Source organism: Schistocerca cancellata, chromosome 3 (assembly GCF_023864275.1).
Source record: "Schistocerca cancellata isolate TAMUIC-IGC-003103 chromosome 3, iqSchCanc2.1, whole genome shotgun sequence".
NCBI lineage: Eukaryota > Metazoa > Arthropoda > Insecta > Orthoptera > Acrididae > Schistocerca > Schistocerca cancellata.
In genome coordinates, this window is record NC_064628.1 from 943,533,717 (window position 1) to 943,555,942 (window position 22,226).

Here is a 22,226-nt window from a genome sequence, read left to right on the forward strand (position 1 = left end):
CCACGCTGGTGCTAATTGTTGTTCGGCACACACCATGCAAGAAGAGCACATTTGTGTAATCGCAGCATCGATTCCGAACCAAGTACAGTGCTGACGAGCAAGTTGTTTCGTTCTCACTATACCCCAATATCCTTGGTGGAGAAACTTTAAGACAGAGGACTGTAATGAACGTGGGACCACGACCCTGGACTGATCATTATCTGAACGCAACAGCAAAACACCACGTCGTACAAAAAGTTTCTCTTTGTGAGCAAAAAATCGGAGAACCAATGGATCTCCGATCCGTGACTTGGACAAGGGCCATTGCGTAGCAACAAAACGCAGAGCGGTAGCAAGGACAGGGTCGGCAGCTGTGGCTTTAGCTACACGGCGAAAATCAATCGGAAACGATTCGACCACGTCATCGGTTTCCGAATCAATGAACATGCAAGCAAGTTCGGAGGAATCGAATGCTCTATCCTCAGCAACGGGCAAACGGGACAACGCATTGGCGATGCCGTGCTTAGCAGTGGACCGATGCAAGATATCGTAGCGGTACTGCGAGAGGAAAATAGATCAGCGAATGAATTTCTGCGCTGTACGTGGAGGTACAGGCTTGGTCGGATGAAAAAGCGATGTCAAAGGTTTGTGGTCTGTGATGATAGTAAAGTGACGACCATACAAGGAATCATGAAACTTTGTAACACCAAATACGAGAGCCAATGCCTCTTTCTCGATCTGTGAATAATTTCGTTGCGCAGACGAGAGCAATTTGGACGTAAAGGCAATAGGGCGATCATGCGATCCATCTTTGTGCGCAAGCACAGCACCGATCCCGAAATCCGATGCATCCACCATCATCAAAAGGGGTTTCTGGGGATCGAATGGCGTAAGGCAAGTATTGGAAAGCAACGCCGATTTCAACTGGCGAAAAGCGCGTTCGCATTCCGTCGTACAGACGAACGGAACACCTTTACGGCGTAAGCGATGAAGCGGAGCTGAAATGGAAGAGGCGTGGTGCACATAGCGATGATAATAATAAATTTAAATTTTTCCCAGCACACTCTGTAGCTGCTTCAAATTCTGCGGCGAAGGCAAGTCTTGTATGGCACGGAGGTGCTCTGGACTGGGATGTATGCCTTGGGCACTGAGTACATGTCCCAGGTAGGGTAAGTCACGAGCAAAAAACACACATTTCTCCTTCCGCAAGCGATGACCATTTTGTCGCAAGACCTGAAATAATGTTCTGAGGTTGGCTAAATGTTTGTCTTCCGTCTTTCCGGAGATCACAATATCGTCCAGACAGTTTGCTGCAGTAGGGACCGACGCACAAACAGTTTGTAGATATTGGTGAAACAATGCAGGGGCGGATGCACACCCGAATGGCAGTCGTTTGAATCGATACAAACCAAGATGCGTGTAAACCACCAAAACGCGCTGGGATTCTTCGTCCACCGGTATTTGCAAGTACGCATCTGCTAGGTCCAACTTCGAAAAATATTTACCTGGACACAGTTTGTCAAAAAGATCTTCCAGGCGGAGTAAAGGAAAAGTTGCAGTCATTAGTTGTGGATTCACTGTTGCCTTGAAGTCCACACAAAGTCTCAATTTTCCGGAAGGTTTTTGCAAAATTACTAAGGGTGATGCCCAGAGAGAAGCCTGCACACGTTCAATTACACCTTGTGATTCCAAATCGTGTAATGTTTTTGCGACCTCATCACGCAATGCATGGGGAACATTGCGCGTTCTGAAAAATTTCGGTTGCGCGTTTACTTTCAGCTCCAAATGAGCTTTATAGTTCTTAGCGCAACCAAGGTCCGGTGCAAAAATGTCTGCAAATTCTTCACATAGATGAGAAACACTGCCCGAAGGCACAGTGGCTCACTGATAGGACCTGATTTACTATAGATAAGTTAAACAACTGAGATAAATCGAAACCAAACAAGTTCACTGCAGAAGAAGAACGAAGGACGTAAAATGACACAACTTTTGTTTGTCCTTTGTATGTTGCAAGAAGGCTGCACTGTCCTAACACAGGGATCGCTTGTCCTGAATAACTACTAAGCTTAACATTGGTGGCACACAATGGAGGTGTGCCCAGCTGTTTGTACGTGTCTAGATTGATCAGTGAAACTGCAGCTCCGGTATCGGGCTGGAACGGTATCACTTTGCCGTTAATGTCCAAATCTACAAAAAGTTTATTGTCCTGCAGACGACAAGAGCGACTGTCTCGTGCAACGTGAACTGACACTGGTACAGAATCACTTGCGACTTGATGGGATTTCTGGCGATGTCTACGCACACTATTTGTGGGACGAACACAGTCACTGTGAGAGAGAGTAGCACTGGGCGGAGTGGAATGAACTACATGAATTTCCATAGGCGAAGTTTCACGAGCCTGAGTATCCTCGGTTCGATTTCGGCGCGAAGCAAAGGGCCTGGAATGGTTGTGAGTGTCCGATCTGAGCTTTTTCTGGGAAACACTTTGAACATGTCATTTTTTTATTACAGAAAAAGCAAATAGCTTGGCGTGACGGGCATTTCTCACGCAAATGTCTAGTAGCACACCGTGGGCATGATTTCACTGCATTTGCTTGCTGGCGCGGTACACGTGGCTGAGAGCGAGGCACCTTTGGCGCGGCCGGGCGCAAGGACTGTTTACTGTTCCGTGCAGCTCGCCTGGGTGGCGAAATTTCAAATGATTCCTGAGCAAAGTCAAGTGTGTCCTGCCAATCCAATATGTCCAGCACTTGTTGAAGGGAGGGATGGACTAGTTTCAAAATCTGTTCCCGTATACGAACATCAGAAACGTTCTGTGCAATTGCATCACGCACCATAGTATCTGAATAAGGGAGTCCACATTGACACTCAAAAGCACAATCCCTAGTAAGGCCTTGCAAGGTTGCAACCCACTCCCGATTAGTCTGACCTGCCGTACGTTTTGTACGAAAGAAGGTATACCGTTTGGCAACTACATTGACTGATTCTTTGAAATATGTATCTAATACAGACAAAATTTCGTCGTAGGACAGAGTTGCTACGTCGCGTCGGGGAAATAATTTGACTATCACACGGTACGTTTGGACGCTGACGGACGAAAGGAGATAAGGCTGCCGCTCATTACCTTGAATTCTGTAGGCGGCGAGATGGAATCCAAATTGGCGTTACCACTCCGTCCAGCTTTCCAGTGCCGCATCAAAAGGACGAAAAGGTGGTGCAACTACGTGTTGTGGCTGCGGGAGCGGTGGAGCGGCGGCTGCCGCATCGTTTTGCATTGCACGTTGACCCTGGACGAGCTGTCCAAGGGCATCCAGTAAGGCCTGCGTCTGCTGATTCTGTAAGCGATAAAATTTGGACAGTACATCTGGAGATTGTGGCGAAGCCATTACACAAGTAAATCAGGGCAGTATAGTTACGAACGCGAATTGGCCTCGTCGCCAACTGTTGTGGCTTGGCAAGACAGCCAACCCACTATGAGGAAGCCGAAAGGCACGCGTTTAAGCTCACGCAGGCTGGCGTGAGGTCTGGAACAGGACAAGGTAATTATACTAGCAACAAACGTACGTAGCTGGTGGAATACTTAACTTTAATTCATAATTGGTGAACATCGCTCTTGACGGTACATGTTTTACAGCATCAATAGTAACTGGTAATGGCGCCTTGCTAGGTCGTAGCAAATGACGTAGCTGAAGGCTATGCTAACTATCGTCTCGGAAAATGAGAGCGTAATTTTTCAGTGAACCATCGCTAGCAAAGTCGGCTGTACAACTGGGGCGAGTGCTAGGAAGTCTCTCTAGACCTGCCGTGTGGCGGCACTCGGTCTGCAATGACTGATAGTGGCGACACACGGGTCCGACGTATACTAACGGACCGCGGCCGATTTAAAGGCTACCAGCTAGCAAGTGTGGTGTCTGGCGGTGATACAACATAAGGAATGAGGCGGTTCTCTTCACCATCGTCGAGAAAAGACATGTACGGAAGAAGGGACAGGATGATAGGGGATTCGTTAAGACATCAGGGAAAACGTCTATGGTACTAGAGGGAGTAGTAAAGGGTAAAAACTGTAGAGGAGGACAGAGATTGGAATACATCCAGCGAATAGTTGAGGACGTAGGTTTCGGATGCTACTTTGATACGAAATTGTTGGCACGGAAGAGAAGGCGGGCCGCATCAAACCAGTCAGAAGAATAACGACACACCCTCACACACACACACACACACACACACACACACACACACACACACACACAAAATTTATCTGAACCTGACTGGATTTGCTGAAGCATACTCAAAAAAGAGGACGCAGAAACCCTACAAATAGAGGGTGTTACAAAAAGGTACTGCCGAACTTTCAGGAAACATTACTCACACACAAATAAATAAAATATGTTATATGGACATGTGTACGGAAACGCTTAATTTCCATGTTAGAGCTCATTTTAGTTTCCTCAGTATGTAATGTACCTCCTCGATTCACCGCCAGTTGGCCCAATTGAAGGAAGGTAATGTTGACTTCGGTGCTTGTGTTGACATGCGACTCATTGCTCTACAGTAACAGCATCAAGAACATCAATACGTAGCATGAACAGGTTAGTGTTCATCACGAATGTGGTTTTGCAGTCAGTGCAATGTTTACAAATTCGGAGTTGGCAGATGCCCATTTGATGTATGGATTAGCACGGGGCAATAGCCGTGGCGCGGTACGTTTGTATCGAGACAGATTTCCAGAATGAAGGTGTCCCGACAGGACGACGTTCGAAGCAATTCCAGCCTATGACTCGCGACTGGGGATGACCTAGAACGACGAGGACACCTGCAATGGACGAGGCAATTCTTCGTGCAGTTGACGATAACCCTAATGTCAGCGTCAGAGAAGTTGCTGCTGTACAAGTTAACGTTGACCACGTCACCGTATGGAGAGTGCTACGGGAGAACCAGTTGTTTCCGTACCATGTACATCGTGTGCAGGTACTATCAGTAGCTGATTGTCCTCCACTGGTACACTTCTGCGAATGGTTCATCCAACAATGTGTCAATCCTCATATAAGTGCAAATGTTCTCCTTACGGTTGAGGCTTCATTTCAACGTGATCAAATTGTAAATTTTCACAATCAACATGTGTGGGCTGACGAGAATCCGCACGCAATTGTGCAATCACGTCATCAACACAGATTTTCTGTCAACGTTTGGGCAGGCATTGTTGGTGATGTCTTGTTCGGGCCCCATGTTCTTCCACCTACGCTCAATGGAGTACGTTATCATGATTTCATACGGGATACTCTACCTGTGCTGCCAGAACATGTGCCTTTACAAGTGCGACACAACATGTGGTTCATGCACGATGGAGCTCCTGCACATTTTAGTCGAAGTGTTCGTACGCTTCTCAACAACAGATTCGGTGACCGATGGATTGGTAGAGGCGGACCAATTCCATGGCCTCCACGCTCTCCTGACCTCAACCCTCTTGACTTTCCTTTATGGGGGCATTTGAAAGCTCTTGTCTACGCAACCCCGGTACCAAATGTAGAGATCCTTCGTGCTCGTTTTGGGGACGGCTGTGATACAATACGCCATTCTCCAGGGCTGCATCAGCGCATCAGGGATTCCATGCGACGGAGGGTGGATGCATGTATCCTCGCTAACGGAGGACATTTTGAACATTTTCTGTTACAAAGTGTTTGAAGTCACGCTGGTACGTTCTGTTGCTGTGTGTTTCCATTCCATGATTAATGTGATTTGAAGAGAAGTAATAAAATGAGCTCTAACAGCCCGCATCTCGTGGTCGTGCGGTAGCGTTCTCGCTTCCCACGCCCGGGTTCCCGGGTTCGATTCCCGGCGGGGTCAGGGATTTTCTCTGCCTCGTGATGGCTGGGTGTTGTGTGCTGTCCTTAGGTTAGTTAGGTTTAAGTAGTTCTAAGTTCTAGGGGACTGATGACCATAGCTGTTAAGTCCCATAGTGCTCAGAGCCATTTTTGAGCTCTAACATGGGAAGTAAGCGTTTCCGGACACATGTCCACATAACATATTTCTTTGTGTGTGAGGAATGTTTCCTGAAAGTGGTCGTACCTTTTTGTAACACCCTGTATAACGCACATTTGCTTTTTAGTGTTACCTTTCAAAATAATAATAGAATTTTAAAAAAATGTGTCGAGTGCATTGATCTGAGACCCGTCAGGGATCGATGACATATAAAAAGGACGTTATGCTTCCTCGACAACTTTTCACTACATTTTCAAAATATTTTTTTTTTCTATTTAGTGCAGAATGTGCCACAACAAACATTAATCTTTATCTGTGTACTGCTCTATTCTATTGAAAGTTGAGTCTACGTCATCAACATCGTCAGCGATTTCACATATGCTCTTGGATACAAACTTCCTCTATACTTCTGCACTGCTGTCTTGAGTTATATGCAAGTATTCTACTTTCATAAATCTACCTGCCATTAAGTCATCGTCTCGATAGTTCCTTATCTCTTCCAAAGCATCAAATAACTTTCTCGCCCTATCTACTATTCACTCTCCTAACAACTATTTTATTTACATTACGGTGGTAGCTGGGTCTTCCGACCCTGCCTGTACCAAGTTCCATTTGGTTGTTTCCGTGCCTCTCTTGCTAATTCTCGGAAATAACCTTTCCAGCCTCTCACTGAGTGGCGTGGAGCAGTGATGTGATACCGGACTTGTATTCAGGAGGACTGTGGTCGAATACCCATCTGGCCAGTTTCAATTTGGCTTCCACTGATTTCTCGAAATGTCTTAAGGCGAATGTCGCGAAGGCTCCTTTCAAATGACACAGTCGATTTCCTTTCCCACCCTTCCCCGATCCGAGCTCTGTGCTTTGTCTTTAACGACCTCGTTATCGACGGGAGGTAAAATGCTATCTTCCTTAATCGCTTTCGATGTTCGCAGAGCAATTCTCAGTTCTTCTAAAGAAATCCATGTTTAGTACCAAAGGTCATACACTGTAATTAATAGTTTTCCTTTCGAAACACAACACGAGCACAGTTTTCAAATCCCATTTCGTTTACCAAAAAGACCTAATACCATTCTTACTATTCTGTTTACTTCTTTTCCTGTGTGCCCATTAGTTCTCTTCAACTTCCCCAAGTGTAAAAATACGTGCACTTATTCGAGGACATTATTGTTAGTTTGTATCAATATCTCTTTGATGTGTGCGTTTTCCATAATTTCGTCTTTTGGTGATAGTTTTTAAATTCAGCTTTCAAACCGTCTACTACATTGTCCCATCCATTGCTCAGCTTTTTCTGTGTGATGGGCGAGCAACACAATGAAAGATTTTTTCCATTGACACATTCCTGCTATGATATTCCTGTTAAAGATCCTGAAAACGTCCTCTGTGACTGCTGACAATAATGTTTGCGATATGGAATCGCCTTATCTGATACCTCTTTCAATACTGAATTTATCACTAATGTGAGGACTTTCAATGTCGTCTTTGTTGTTAGACTTTGAAATGGCTTTTATTGATATCGATTGCAACTACGGGTCGCTGTTACCACTCACAATATATTTTATTTTCACTTCTATGAAATAAATAGCGACTGGTAACAATAAACTTGTACTTTCAGTTGACTATTGTAATGAGTTTTAACGGGAACTATACACTGATCTGTAACTAATACACTGATAGGCAAAACTGAAGGAAGATAAGAGTAACACAATAAATTAACCACCCAGTGGAAAGGAACTAAACAGCAGTAGCATGTTGCCAGAAGTCTCCCAGTCGTGCACAGGAATCTAGACGTTACATGCTTGAGGTCAGTGTGATTATAGCACCAAATGGGGATGGTCCCAGAACACGAGGCAGTTTAAGAAACTGGATATGATAGATGGTTTGTGTCAATCTTTAACCATTTAGGGTGCAAAGTGGTGGCCTTCTTTATAACGAAATGACCCACAGACAACATCTGGATGATTAGACGTGGGGAAGAGTCATCGGGAAACTGGAAGAAGAACGAAGTGAGAGAAATGTAGCCTAATAAATTGGTATTACCCACAGCTTTGCTACACATGCTTGGGGATCATTCTGAACCACCGGCACTGCTGCACAAAAGAGAGGAGGTGGTCGAACACAGTCAACTAGGGTAGCATATAATCCCTACATAGTGCAACCGGCAAGAAAGACATCGCGTCAAACAATGGGTGCTATTGCAAACACATTTAGTTGCACTGAGCTTACAGTACCGAGTAAATTTGACTTGTCACCTGAAGCAGGAGGAGAAAACCCTCATCCAGCTGTAGGTCACAGTGGGGTGAAGCAAACTTCTAGCAAAGGAACTCAGTGTGTGTTGGTAGCAGAAGAGAGTAGGACAAAAAGTGTTGCTGCTAGGTAGTAGCCGTGGGTGGGATATTGCTACATTTGGGAGAAGGGGGTATACTAGATGTGGTCTACAACTGAGTAGGAGAGGGAAAGATAGGCTGGCTGAGCCACTGTCTCACTATTTCGACATATTTAGGATGTGATATGTTACACATTTTAGGGCTAAACAGAGACTCAAAACATGCTGCCTAAAGTGGCCATAGGAAAAAAAGAAGTTGGGAGCACTATGTCTTCTCCTGCCTCTATGGGAATTTATGAGTCAGGGATTGACTGCTTCTCCAGAAAAAGAGAAGAATATTGTTAACTTTGATTAGGAATGGGTGATGGGTAGAGCAGACAAGTTAGACGTGATCATGGAGCTCATGGAGTCTTGTGATTGGCATGAAACCCTTGTAGGGGAGGTCGTGTGAGCTTTTTGATGAAGTTTACCGAAGTTTGATGGAAAGTGAGGAGAGGAGAAAATTGGTCTTCTGATTCAGACTCCGGTCTGGAGAGGATTCTGGACAACTCGCTGGGCAATCTTATTAGTGTCATGTCAGCCGCCTTGACGACTTATCTCCTTGCGCGCACTGCCGTGTAAATGAGTCAAATTGGTCCATGGTGTGACTGCCGAACAGATATGTCACACACTGAAATCTACCGAGATTTCAGGAAACCAGTAGAGAGTAATTGCGATCCATCTAACAGATCGCCAGCCATGACTTTGTATATTTCGTGCCCATGATAACGAATTACAGGCGCTGCACACGGCTGCTCTGCAGACATTTGAACCACGACCATCACCTGAGACAGCACTACACACCGAGAAAGGGTTACAGTATTGCCGTTCTGGCATGTTGGGGTAAATAGAATCACAGTCTCGCCATTTGTTTTCAGCTGCACCGACGTAGCTGTGTAGAATAAATCCAACAAAGTCTATTCAGCGTTAGATAATTTCAGATTGTGTTACCCATGTTTTCAGCCAGAGTTTCATCAAACAAACTTTACTCTTCGGCAAGTAACTGTCACCCAGTGGAGTGGTAAATATTTGTTGCATTTGTTTGTGTTCCAAATAGAGTATGACTTAAATTGAACTGTTAGTCCTATTTTATGATCAATAAACCTGTGCCGTAATTTTTATAAGAGATGAATCCCATGTTGATATATTAATCATCCATCAACAAATGACCACAATAATGATAGGGCCTCCATTTCACTAAATTATTTCAGCGGTCAAGATTATTTAGATTCTGATAAAAGTGATAAGCTCAAATAAAGACTAACGACAACAACCACAGTCAAAACGCAAAATCAGTTTGGCAGATGCATGAGCAAGATAAGTAAGTGGGGGGCTTACTTGCTAAAGTGACTGCTGTCTGCGTGTAAACTCTTAGTCACCTGCAGCCTTTGAAATCATACCGCAAGACCAGTGTAGTCTTGTGTGGTTACAGGCGTCAAAGAGGCACATTTTTAGATTAGAATCAGGATTTGCGCATCCTGTTTCGAAAGAAGCCAGAATAACAGAAGAGCACCAAAAACGCTTAAGAATTCGCAGAAAAGTAAGGTTAGCTTATTTCATCAAAATACAGTTATTAGAGGGCTAAGAGTCGTCTGTTTGGGAAAGAGAGACATCGTGTGCCTCTCTGAGCACCACATGACTACAAGGTTACATAAGTTACATATAAAAGATTACAACCTTACAGCTTACTCATGGGGAACTAATATGTTAAAAGGAACAATGAGACAAGCAGATTTTGCAGTGCTCAGCACATAGAAGTGTGCGGTTTTGAATTAAAATTGAAAAATAGTTCACTTTTAATTGTAACTGTATGCAGCTCCCCACTGGGGAATTGTGAACTGTTTAGGAATCTGGATTCCTTACTGTGCTATCTGTGGGACAACAGCAAGAAGTTAATAGTCTGTGGCGAATTCAGTGCAGATTTTCTAAGGGAATCCAGTAGATAAAATTATCTGGAAACCTTATTTAAATTCTATAATTCGATGTCAATGAATCTTATTATTCTGAATAAATTGAAGTTTTATGGTACTGGTGATACAGCAAACGAATGGATAATGTCATATCTAACCGAAACACTGAATAAAGTTGTACTTAGTAAGTCAACCACTGTAATCCAGGGACGTAATCTAACTGGGGAGAAATGACATATGGGGTTCCCCCAGGGCCAACTTCTTCTTATTGCAGATGACGCTGTTGTTGTTGTTGTTGTCGTCTTCAGTCCTGAGACTGGTTTGATGCAGCTCTCCATGCTACTCTATCCTGTGCAAGCTTCCTCATCTCCCAGTACCTACTGCAGCCTACATCCTTCTGAATCTGCTTAGTGTATTCATCTCTTGGTCTCCCTCTACGATTTTTACCCTCCACGCTGCCCTCCAATACTAAATTAGGTGATCCCTTGACTCCTCAGAACATGTCCTACCAACCGATCCCTTCTTCTAGTCAAGTTGTGCCATAAACTCCTCTTCTCCCCAATTCTATTCAATACCTCCTCATTAGTTATGTGATCTACCCATCTAATCTTCAGCATGACGCTAGTATTGTAATTAATCTAAGCACACATACAGAAACAGCAGAAATTGTAAACAGTGTTCTTAGAACTATCACTGTCTGGTTTTCTGCGAATGGTGTCACTCTCAGTTTTAAGGAGTCACAACATGCTGAGTTCTGCACATCGAGAGCTGCTAGAACAATGATCAGAGTAAGACACAGTGAAGAAATAATAAATAGGGTGGAAACTTCAGAATTATTAAGTGTCCGTATTGATGAGAATTTAAACTGGAAAAGCACGTTTTGGAACTGATAAAACAACATAGTTCAGCCACAGCTGCCTAGAGAAGAGGCAAATCAGTGATTTGACATACCTTGCATATTACCTTTCTGGGATAACTCATCTTATGAAAGGAAAGCTTAGTTGCTCAAGAACAAGCTGTAAGAATAATATGTGGTGTTCAACCACGATCATCTTGTAGACATCTGTTTAAGGTGTTGGGAATTCTGACCACCGCTTTATAGTATATTTATTCCTTCATGAAATTTGTTGTAAATACTATAGTTCAAACGTAACAATGATGTACATAAATACAATATCAGAAGGAAAAATGAGATTTGTTGCTGCACATTAAGGTTATCTTTAGCACCAAAACTGGTACATTATACCGCAATAACAATGTTTGATCGCTTACCAAGGGATGTAAAATGTCTGACAGACAGCAAAGAAAAATTTAAAAACCAAAGGGAAAAGCCTCTACTTGAGAACTCTTTCTATTCTGTACAAGAATTTCTATAATTTTTATATTTGGAAGACGGTGGGCAAGAATTACTAACTCAGTCTGCATACGAAAAAAAACCTGCAAAAAATAAAATAAAAAACCTATAAATTTTCAACACATAAAATCATTCACAAATTAATTTGCAATGGAATGTAAAATGACTCGTTCCACATCATTAACTTTTCCGTGAAAAATAATCTATTGAACATGAAACTAGCTAAATAGCTAACCAAACCCCTAGGCGCGCTACCCCACGCTTTGCAGTGGCACGGTGACTGCATGGAGGTCGTCTTTTTGCCCGACAACTTGTACGTTGTGTTCTGGTAACACCCACAGGTCGGCGGTAGAGTTTGCGATTGTGTCGAAATCACAGGGGCTGGACCAACGAGGAACTGGATAGCGCCGGCCGGAGTGGCCGTGCGGTTCTAGGCGCTACAGTCTGGAGCCGAGCGACCGCTACGGTCGCAGGTTCGAATCCTGCCTCGGGCATGGATGTGTGTGATTTCATTAGGTTAGTTAGGTTTAATTAGTTCTAAGTTCTAGGGGACTGATGACGTCAGAAGTTAAGTCGCATAGTGCTCAGAGCCATTTGAACCATTTTTGAACCCTTATAGGGTGAGAAGTGGGAAAACATAAGGCAGCCAGGAACATTGTCGAACACGATCGTTTCGGTGGTCCAGGTCGTATGGTGCAGTGAGGCATAACGCTGGAAGGGCGCAGTGACCTCCATTATCTTTGAACATGGATGCCCACTTGTCAACGCTACTGTGACGCTGTACAACTTCTCCAGGTCCGACTTTTCAGCGGTGCAGTCGTCCCTCACTTCACTTTTATAGAAGATGATATTCGACCGCATCAAACTACGCAAGCTCTAGGAACGAGAGGATATTTGGTGAATGGAATGGCTTGTCCATTCAACCGACATAATTCCTATTGAATTCCCGAGCTTTTGGTTAGTGTGGTAGCGCATTGGAGACCATGGATTGTTGCCCGTGGGTATTCACACACCCTGTAAAGAGACATGTCCCGCCTTTTGTAATGTTCTGGCGACCTTCATAAATCGCGGTGACTTTAGTGTGATTGGTATACTCTTTGAATGAAAGCGTCATTTATGTTCGTCTCCATGCGTATTTCTTTCATTTACCTCCTGCACTTCGCTGTAGCAAATCTCTCTGTGTATTCTCAAAGTTTCATGGAGCTAAGTTTGTTGGCAGTGACACACCGTGGAAAACTTAATTAAGCCAGTTAATAAAATTATTATCAGTAGTAGTAGCTATTAATATTGGAGCAAGTCTTATCCAATCGCCTTACTTCCAATGACTTTCTAATTTTTATCTCAAGAATCAATTGCCGTGTCAATTTAGTTGTAGACAGAGATGGAGTTCCTGCTGTTACCTTTCTCAGGTGGCATTAGTGACAACTGTACGGATGGACAGTCACGTTCGTGGCTTCGCGAACTCTTAACCAGACTGTCTGTCACCTTCCAATCTAACCTAGACGTCAGCCTAAGCTGCAGATCAGTCTGTGGGTACAAGCAGGTTGTTTTGGTTTCACATTCGCTGGCTTCGTTAAATCATAACCAAACTACCGCATGTCCACATTTCCTAGAGCTCGTCTGATAGTGAGCTTAACAGTTTGAAATTAGTAAATTATAAAATGACTTATCGCAGTTTTTCCAACCGTTCAACAGATATTAAAACTACCTCCAAGTAACATTTGTGATACGTTGCACAATTTCTCAGTGTGCCTGTTTGCTACCAGAGATAAGCCGCCTATCCGAGCAAGAGACTCAGGCTCCTCAGATATTAAACTATTTTCGCGGAAGTGTAACTCCGGGAAAACTTCCAAACTCCGCTTTTATGGGCGCCTCTCGTTCTATGGCTGTGCCTGCACGGCCCCTTCAGCTACACAACAGGAAAATACTTGATGTTTGGTGAATAATGATTAACAAAAATTTGGATTCAAGTTCTTGCGCCTAGTCAGGCACCTTTCACAGTTCAAAATTGTTGCTGCAGAATCGTAATTAAATGTTCTGTTTTATGGAGCTACACAGTCCCGATCCGGAACCGCTGACTTTTCTGATGTCTACGTAAAAGAAAACAGCCTGCACCAGCACAGCTCCGTGATCCAGGCAGGAGATCCGCGCCAATCTGTGAGTCAGGCGGCTTGCTGTGGCGTGATCACAGATGCCGTTACCATTGTTCCGTACAACTGTCCTGGGTTTTCTTTCCTCACTCATTTATTCCGTATTCTGTACACAATCCCATTAATGCAATTTAATCTTGCAGTTTCTTTGGTTTGTCCTTTCCTTGTTGTCGGAGAACTCGAATTCAATCACTCTCTCTGTTCTTTGGTCATTTATTACAATTTTCCTGTAGACCTAGTTGGGCTTTTACAAACTGTTAGTTTCATTTTTTGGGGCGAGATTGTCAAGCTGTAGTCCTTGAGTACAAGATTGAATTTATAAACGGATTTTTGAATGGTGTCATCAACAAGAAGCTGTTCATAAGTGAAAGTGTATGTTAATGTAACAATAAATAAAGGCTCATGGTGAGATTGGAGGCTGTCTTCGATATGTTTCAATATCTATGTTGTTGATGCAAATTTAATGAACTACACATGCTGCGTGAATGAGGCTTTTGACAAGAGCAACTAAGCACTGTCTGGTATGAGGAGGAGTAAAGGAATTAGACAGAAATTAGGTCTTAAAAGCATGCATGAACAAATCAATGATTATGGAAATAAATGGTGAAATAATTTCAGAAAAAGAATGAAAATGGAACGCCTAAAACAATAATTAACTATCGAACGATGGGGAAAAGAACGGTAAGCGGGTAAAGAAACTGGTGAAGAGATCAAACTAACGACAGACAGCAGGAGCACTGAAGAAGAGGTCGCACCTGGCAAATGCCTAACACGGCGTAAGGAACGAGGAAAGAGAAGGAGAAATTATGAAATTAGTTGCTACAAACTATAAAACTGAAAGGAAAAACTGTTGAATTAAGTGCTAAATTTAGTGAGCTAGGACAAGCACCATGATTCCACGCCGATTTGCATTGTGCAAATCTCAGTGCATCATTACTGTATGATGTTAGTACTACTGACTCACAGGCCTAGTGTCTCTTTCAGTGTTTAATGCATTATATTTAAGTTGTTCTTTGCACTTTGTGGCGCTTTTAAGTTCGGAAAATTTCTGCCTGTTCGCATAATATGACCATACATACTGTGTAATTATAATTGAAGGGCTTATTTCAATAGTGGTGGAAGTCCATTTTGGTTCATTCTGAGATGCAGCGTCCTAAAGTTAAATGAGCGCTGAAAAATCAAGTATATATACTTGAATATATCTGGTACCTCAACTGCGTATTTTTCAGCGCTCATTTACCTGTAGGACTCTGTATCTCAGAATGAACAAAAATGGACTTGTACCACTTTTGAAATAAGCCCTTCAGTTTAAGTGCAGCTATTCATGGAGGCCCAGCGTCGGCTGTAATCATCGTATGGAAGGGAAACTTAGTGGATATGATGATGAGCTAATGCGGAACGGATTTACGCTGTTAACAAAAAATCAAATTTTGGCTACTAGATGCACATCTAGCTCTATGCCAATTTGTATCAGTGTTATGACATCCCCGCTGTCATTTGACAAGCCATAACGTGGGAGAACAGTATGGTTGCCTAAAAGAGGCCGGTGCGCTGTTAGTTAAAGTGTTGCATGTGAGCCCGCATCTCGTGGTCGTGCGGTAGCGTTCTCGCTTCCCACGCCCGGGTTCCCGGGTTCGATTCCCGGCGGGGTCAGGGATTTTCTCTGCCTCGTGATGGCTGGGTGTTGTGTGCTGTCCTTAGGTTAGGTAGGTTTAAGTAGTTCTAAGTTCTAGGGGACTTATGACCGCAGCAGTTGAATCCCATAGTGCTCAGAGCCATTTGAACCATTTTTTTTTGTTGTTGCATGTGAACGGCAGCAATTACAGTGCCTCATTGAGAGAGTATCGCCGACTCAGAGTCTGAGGAGACATCTGACTCATTAAATGGTGTAAACAAGATGACAATGAATTCGAAAACGTGGGTGAACTTGGTTTGCCACCTGGAAGAGGAGTCCGCCCCATGCCGGTAAAAGCTATTGACGAGTTCGCTGTTGCGCAGCTGACCCTGTACTGGGTGGCCCGGGTAGTGCTAGAGCACATGCTGTGCCACGACAATTATCAGACCCATTGTCAACAGTACGGGAAGTTTTGCCATCTGTACTTCATCCAGAGGGTTCAGCAACTGATAGCTCGCGATCAGCAGCAACGTTCTGAATTTGCTCTTAGGTTTCTGGCACCGATAGAGGTTGACGACTTGCGCTCGGGCGATATTCTGTGGATTGGCAAGGCACATTTTACACTACAGGGTGCTGTGAATACACAGGACCGCAGAGTTTAGGGTACTGTGAAACCACCTGCTGTGGGCGAAGAGCCGTTACTTTCGCCGTTGTGACTGTGTAGTGTGGATTCTCAGTCCGGTCTTCTTTGCAGAGAATACGCCCAGGTGCACGGTGACGTGTGCACGTTATCGAGACCTCACTGTACACCATGTGATTCCTGCTTTGGAAGAGCGCAGCTGTGTGGTAACCACTGTTTTCATGCAAGATTGGGCAACACCCCGCGTCACTCGCCCGGTGGGACATCTCCTTAATGCAACCTTCCACGAATGTGTTACCTCCACAAGTTTTCCAGATGCACAGCCAGAAAGATCACTCGATCTGAATCCATGCCACTTTTGGCTCTGGGAACACTTAACAGAAAGTGTTTACCAGGGTCGCGTTCGCTCCCTACCTGACATACAGGAACAAGTTGATCAGGTTCCAGCAGAACTCTTGCGAGCAACTGTGGATCATATCGTTTTTCGGATGCAGCATCTTGTAGATGTCTCCTGTGCTCACGTTGAACAAATTGTGTTAGCGACGTCTTATGCAAAATCAGTATTACGTGATTTCCGCTTATTTGGCATGTTCTGCCCACATCCCGTTAGAAATCCATTACGTATGGAAACATTTCTGTTCGTTTTCCTTGCATTCGCAGCGTCAGATTTGCACCTGGTGACTAAAATTAGAACTAACTTTTTCTAGCTTAAATCGATTCCGCATTAACGCCTTAGCATATCTACCAAGTTTCGCTTCCATACCATAATTGCAGCCCACACTGGATCTCTGTAACTGCATTTTCATTACAACCACCTAGTATAAAAATGTGTTTCGGACAGGGAGCGTCTCTATATCAATTTACACAGTGAATGTAACCCACCAGCTGCTTTTCACTATTCTTGTACTCTGCATACACGTCTGAAGTGACACTGCACCAAACAACCTTCTCTGTGTTTCAGGCTTCCCGCTACCGGGACCAAAGGGCGAGAAGGGGGACGCTGGCTCTCCGGTAAGTAAAACGATTTTTATAGGTTTTATACAGCTGTTCAACAGCAACAGTAGTATAGCTACTTCGCCTCTACACACGATTTTAAAATCTAAACTCCAAAACGAGTTACTTTAGAGAACTCCTAGAGAAATACTTGAAGGATAAGAACGCACATAAGGAAGATTACACTAGTGACGATAGAGAGCGTGTGAACACGCACCTGCTCCTTTTCTCCCGCGCTAACCGGTGGTCTCTACTGCTGGTCGTTATGGCAGTCAGCTGGCAACGCATCGGCCGCTGGCCAATAGAGGTAGTTCATAGGGTGAGAAATGTGGAAGCTGCTCACGGAACATGTGGGTATTCATTATATTATACACTGATGAGTCAGAATATACTGACCACCTACTCAGTAGTTCTTTCCTCCGTCTCTGGTCGAAATACGCCACTGATTCTGCGTATCGAGGATCCGATACTTCGTTGGTAGGTTTGTGGAGGTGTTTCGCATGAGATGTCTACGCACCAGTTTTGTAACACGCGTGAATAAGGCCCCGCTGATCTGCGTACTAGGTGATCGCACCCGATTAGGCTTCCATTGGATTTCCATCAGGCGAATTTGGTCGCCGAGATAGCAGCGTGAGTTCACTATTGTGCTCCTCAAACCAGTGTAGCACGGTTCTGGCATCGACACATGGACAATTACAGTGCTGAGGGTTGACATGAACTTCTAATGTGCCTGAGGGAAGTGTGTTGGGACGCCTGTTGTTAATGTTTTATCGTAATGATCTTGCAACAATATTTTAGTAACCTCAGACTTTACGGAGGTGATGTAGTTATCTATTATGAAGTACTATGTGAGAAAAAACACATAAATGTTCATTTATATCTTAATAAGATTCCAAAGTAATGCCAAGATTGGCAACTTGCTTCACATGTTTAACAATGTAAAATTGTGCACATCACAAAACCAAAACAGCGATGTTTCCTGCGACTACTACAGCAACGAGCCACAAGTGTAAACGGTCAACTCATATAAATTCCTGGCCGAAGCAGTATGAAATGGACGATCACATAGGCTCAGCCGTAAAAAAAGCAGGTGGTAAACTTCGGTTCACCGGTAGATTACTAGGGACATTCTGTCAGTTTACAGAGGAGACTGCATACCAAAGACTCGTGCGAGCTATCCTATCACACTGTTCAAGTGTGTAGGATCAGTGCCTAATAGGACTAACAGGGAATACTGAACGTATACAGACAAGGTCAGCCCTAGTGGTCACAGACTAGTTTGAGCAATGGGATAGTGTCACGGAGATTCTGATGAGACAGACAGGCAGCCGCTTTGAGGTCAAGACAAACTATTTCCGAGGTAGACTGGTTAGCGAATTTCGAGAACCAGCCTTAAAGGATGAATCTGGGAATGTAGTACAACCCCTATTTACCGGTCCCATAGGGATGGCGAGGACAGTTTTAACTGATTATAGCGCACAGTGAAGCGATTAAGCAATAATTCTTCCCTCGCTCCATACGTGAACGAAATGTTAAGAAACTATAAAAACTGGTACAATCAGAAGTACCCTCTGGTACGCGCTTCACAGTGGTTTGTGCAGTATGGGAGTAGACGTAGAATTATTGTTATATAGAAAACTGATTTCATATCTTTAAGTCACATGAAGCTGGGGAGGCTTGCGTGCCTCAGCGATACAGATAGCCGTACCGTAGGTGCAACCACAACAGAGGGGTGTCTGTTGAGAGGCCAGACAAACGAGTGGTTCCTGAAGAGGGGCAGCAGCTTTTCAGTAGTTGCAGGGGCAACAGTCTGAATGATTGACTGATCTTGCCTTGTAACACTAACCAAAAAGGGCCTTGCTGTGCTGGTACTGCGAACGACTGAAAGCAAGGGGAAACAACCGCCCTAATTTTTCCCGAGGGTATGCAGCTTTACTGTATGATTAAATGATGATGGCATCCTCTTCGGTAAAATATTCCGGAGGTAAAATAGTCCCCCATTCGGATCTCCGGGCGGGGACTACTCAAGAGGATGTCGTTATCAGGAGAAGAAAACTGCCGTTCTACGGATCGGAGTGTAGAATGTCAGATTCCTTAATCGGGTGGGAACGTTCGAAAATTTAAAAACGGAAATAGATAGGTTAAAGTTAGATATAATGGGAATTAGGGAAATTTGGTGGCGCGAGGAACAAGACTTCTGGTCAGGTGAATACAGGATTTTAAATACAAAATCAAATAGGGGTAATGCAGGGGTAGGTTTAATAATGAATAAAAAAAATAGGAGTGCGGGTAAGCTACTACAAACAGCATAGTGAAATCATTATTGTGGCCACGATAGAGACGAAGCTCATGCCTACCACAGTAGCACAAGTTTATAGGCCAACTAGCTCCGTAGATGACGATGAGATTGAAGAAATATATGATCTGAGAGAAATTTCTGAATGGAGAAGAAAATTTAATAATTATGGGGGACTGGAATTCGATAGTAGAAAAAGGAAGAGAAGCAACGTAGTGGGTGAGTATGGAATGGGGGTAAGGAATGAAACAGGAGGCCGCCTGGTAGCATTTTGCACAGAGCATAACATAATCCTAGCTAAAATTTGGCTTAAGAATCATGGTAGGTTATAGATTTGTTTATAAATAACTCATCTGCCACCAGTCACGATTTTTTATGTTTTATTTTTCGCACGTCACCTTTCGGGAAATTATTCCCATTTTCAATCGAATTTTTTATGTATGGTATGTTATTCCTGTGTGATGTCGATGTGTGAGATTCTGCTTCATTTCGTTGATTTTACTACAATGTAAGATATGAAAGTAGCTAAAAAGCCGAAGACTAGTAGAAATCCTTCGGTAACAGATGATATATTGAATTTAATTGATGGAAGGAGAAAATATAAAAATGCAGTAAATAAAACAGGCAAAAAGGAGTACAAACGTCTCAAAAATGAGATCAGAAGGAAGTTCAATATGGCTAAGCAGGGATGGCTAGAGGACAAGAGAACCACCTGTATGAATATCAGGAGCTAAAATGGAAAACCAGTTGTATTCAAAGAAGGGAAACCAGATTGGTGAAAGGAGGATATAGACGGTTTACACAATTAAATTGTATTTGAGGGCAATATTATGTAAATGGAGGAGGACGTAGTTGAGGATGAAATGAGAGATACGATACTGCGTGAAGAGTGTGCCAGAGCACTGTAATACCGAACTCGAAACAAGGCCCCGAGAGTAGACAACATTTCATTGGAACTACTGACGGCCTTGGGAGAGCCAGTCCTGACAAAACTCTACCATCTGGTGAGTAAGACGTATGAGACAGGTGAAATACATTGAGGCTTCAAGAAGAATATAATAATGGCAATCCCAATGAAGGCAAGTGTTAACAAGTGTGAAAATTACCGAACTATCAGCTTAATAAGTCACGCCTAACCATGGGGAAGACCAGTTTGGATTCCGCAGAAATGTTAGAACACATGAGGCAATACTGACTCCACTACTTATCTTAGATGGTAGACTAAGGAAAGGCAAACCTACGTTACTACCATTTGTAGACTTAGAGAAAGCTTTTGACAATGTTGAATGGAATACTCTCTTTCAAATTCTGAAGGTGACAGGGGTGAAATACAAGGAGCGAAAGGCTATTTACAATTTGTACGGAAAGCAAATGGCAGTTATAACAGTCGAGGGGCACGAAAGAGAAGAGGTGGTAGGGAAGGGAGTGAGGCAGATTTGAAGCCTATCCCCATGTTATTCAATCTATATATTGAGCAATCATTGAAGGAAACAAAAGAAAAATTAGGACTAGGAACTAAAATCCATGGAGAAAACATAAAAACTTTGAGGTTCGCCGATGACATTGTAATTCTGTCAGAGACAGCAAAGGACCTGGAAGAGCAGTTGAACGGAATGGACAGTGTCTTGAAAGAAGGATATAAGATGAATATCAACAAAAGCAAAATGAGTATAATGGAATGAAGTGGAATTAAATCAGATGATGCTGTGGCAATTAGATTAGGAAATGAGACACTTAAAATAGTAAAAGAGTTTTGCTATTTGGGAACCAAAATAACTGATGATGGTCGAAGTAGAGAGGATATAAAATGTAGACTGGCAATGACAAGGATAGCGTTTCTGAAGAAGATAAATTAGTTAACATCGGGTGTAGATTTATGTGTCAGGAAGTCTTTTCTGAAAGTATTTGTATGGAGTGTAGAGTGTATGGAAGTGAAACATGGATAAATAGTTAAGACAAGAAGAGAATAGAAGCTTTATAAATGTGGTGCTACAGAAGAATGCTGAAGCTTATATGGGTAGATCATGTAACTAATGAAGAGGTATTGAATGAAATTGGGGAGAAGAGGAGTTTGTGGCACAGCTTGACTAGAAGAAGGGATCGGTTGGTAGAACATGTTCTGAGGCATAAAGGGATCACCAATTTAGTATTGGAGGGCAGCGTGGAGGGTAAAAATTGTAGAGGCAGACCAAGACATGAATACACTAAGCAGATTCAGAAGGATGTAGGTTGCAGCAGGTGCTGGGAGATTAAGAAGCTTGCACAGGATAGAGTAGCATGGGGAACTGCATCAAACCAGTTATTGGATTGAAGACCACAACAACAAAGAGAATGCGTACAGGTAGCGCTAGGAATGGGAGAAGTGGCTGAGTGAAACTCATGTCACCTATAGGGTGACCTCTACCGACGAAGTTTAGAAGGTTTGTAAGACATATTTTCTGAGTATCTTTCTGCGGGGGACCTGTGGTCTCAGGTGGACAGTTAGAAAATAATAATGTAACGCAGACTTATTTGTGTTTGTTACCAGAGTTACCTTCGTTTCAGTGAAAATACACAACAATGAGGAACACTGTAATATCGAATCAACAAAGCGCAATAACACGAAACGATTCTGTTAGTCTTGCACACCCGCGTAGACACACATAACTGTTATGTCGTTTGCGTCACTGCGGGAACAGCTGAGCATACCGTCGTTCTGCCGCTTTTCCGATTTATTCACTGAACCAATGGAGCAGATGCACATCGCCCGATTCCTTAGTAAACCAAACCACACTGGTGTACCACAGTTATCGTACAACTAACACTGCTGGGAAAACCAACCCGGGGTCGGACCGAGCAGTAGTGAACGCTACTACAGGGCGAAGAGGAAAGCGGGAAATACTCATGTCAACAGCAAGTGAACGGAACGAGTTTGTTTTCGATCAAGACATGCAGCGGACATCGTCTAA

The 22,226-nt window shown here is 43.4% G+C and overlaps 1 protein-coding gene across 1 annotated transcript in view; it reads left to right on the forward strand.

The window, feature by feature from the left end:
* The window catches only part of LOC126176670 (collagen alpha-1(I) chain-like), a gene marked incomplete at its 3' end in the record, with an annotated part of 308,515 nt that overhangs the window by 10,372 nt on the left and 275,917 nt on the right, over window positions 1–22,226 (forward strand). The window contains exon 2 of the mRNA XM_049923829.1: window positions 16,951–17,000. Within this exon, the coding sequence (XP_049779786.1) occupies window positions 16,951–17,000 (50 nt within the window). The remainder of the gene's footprint in view (window positions 1–16,950; window positions 17,001–22,226) is intronic.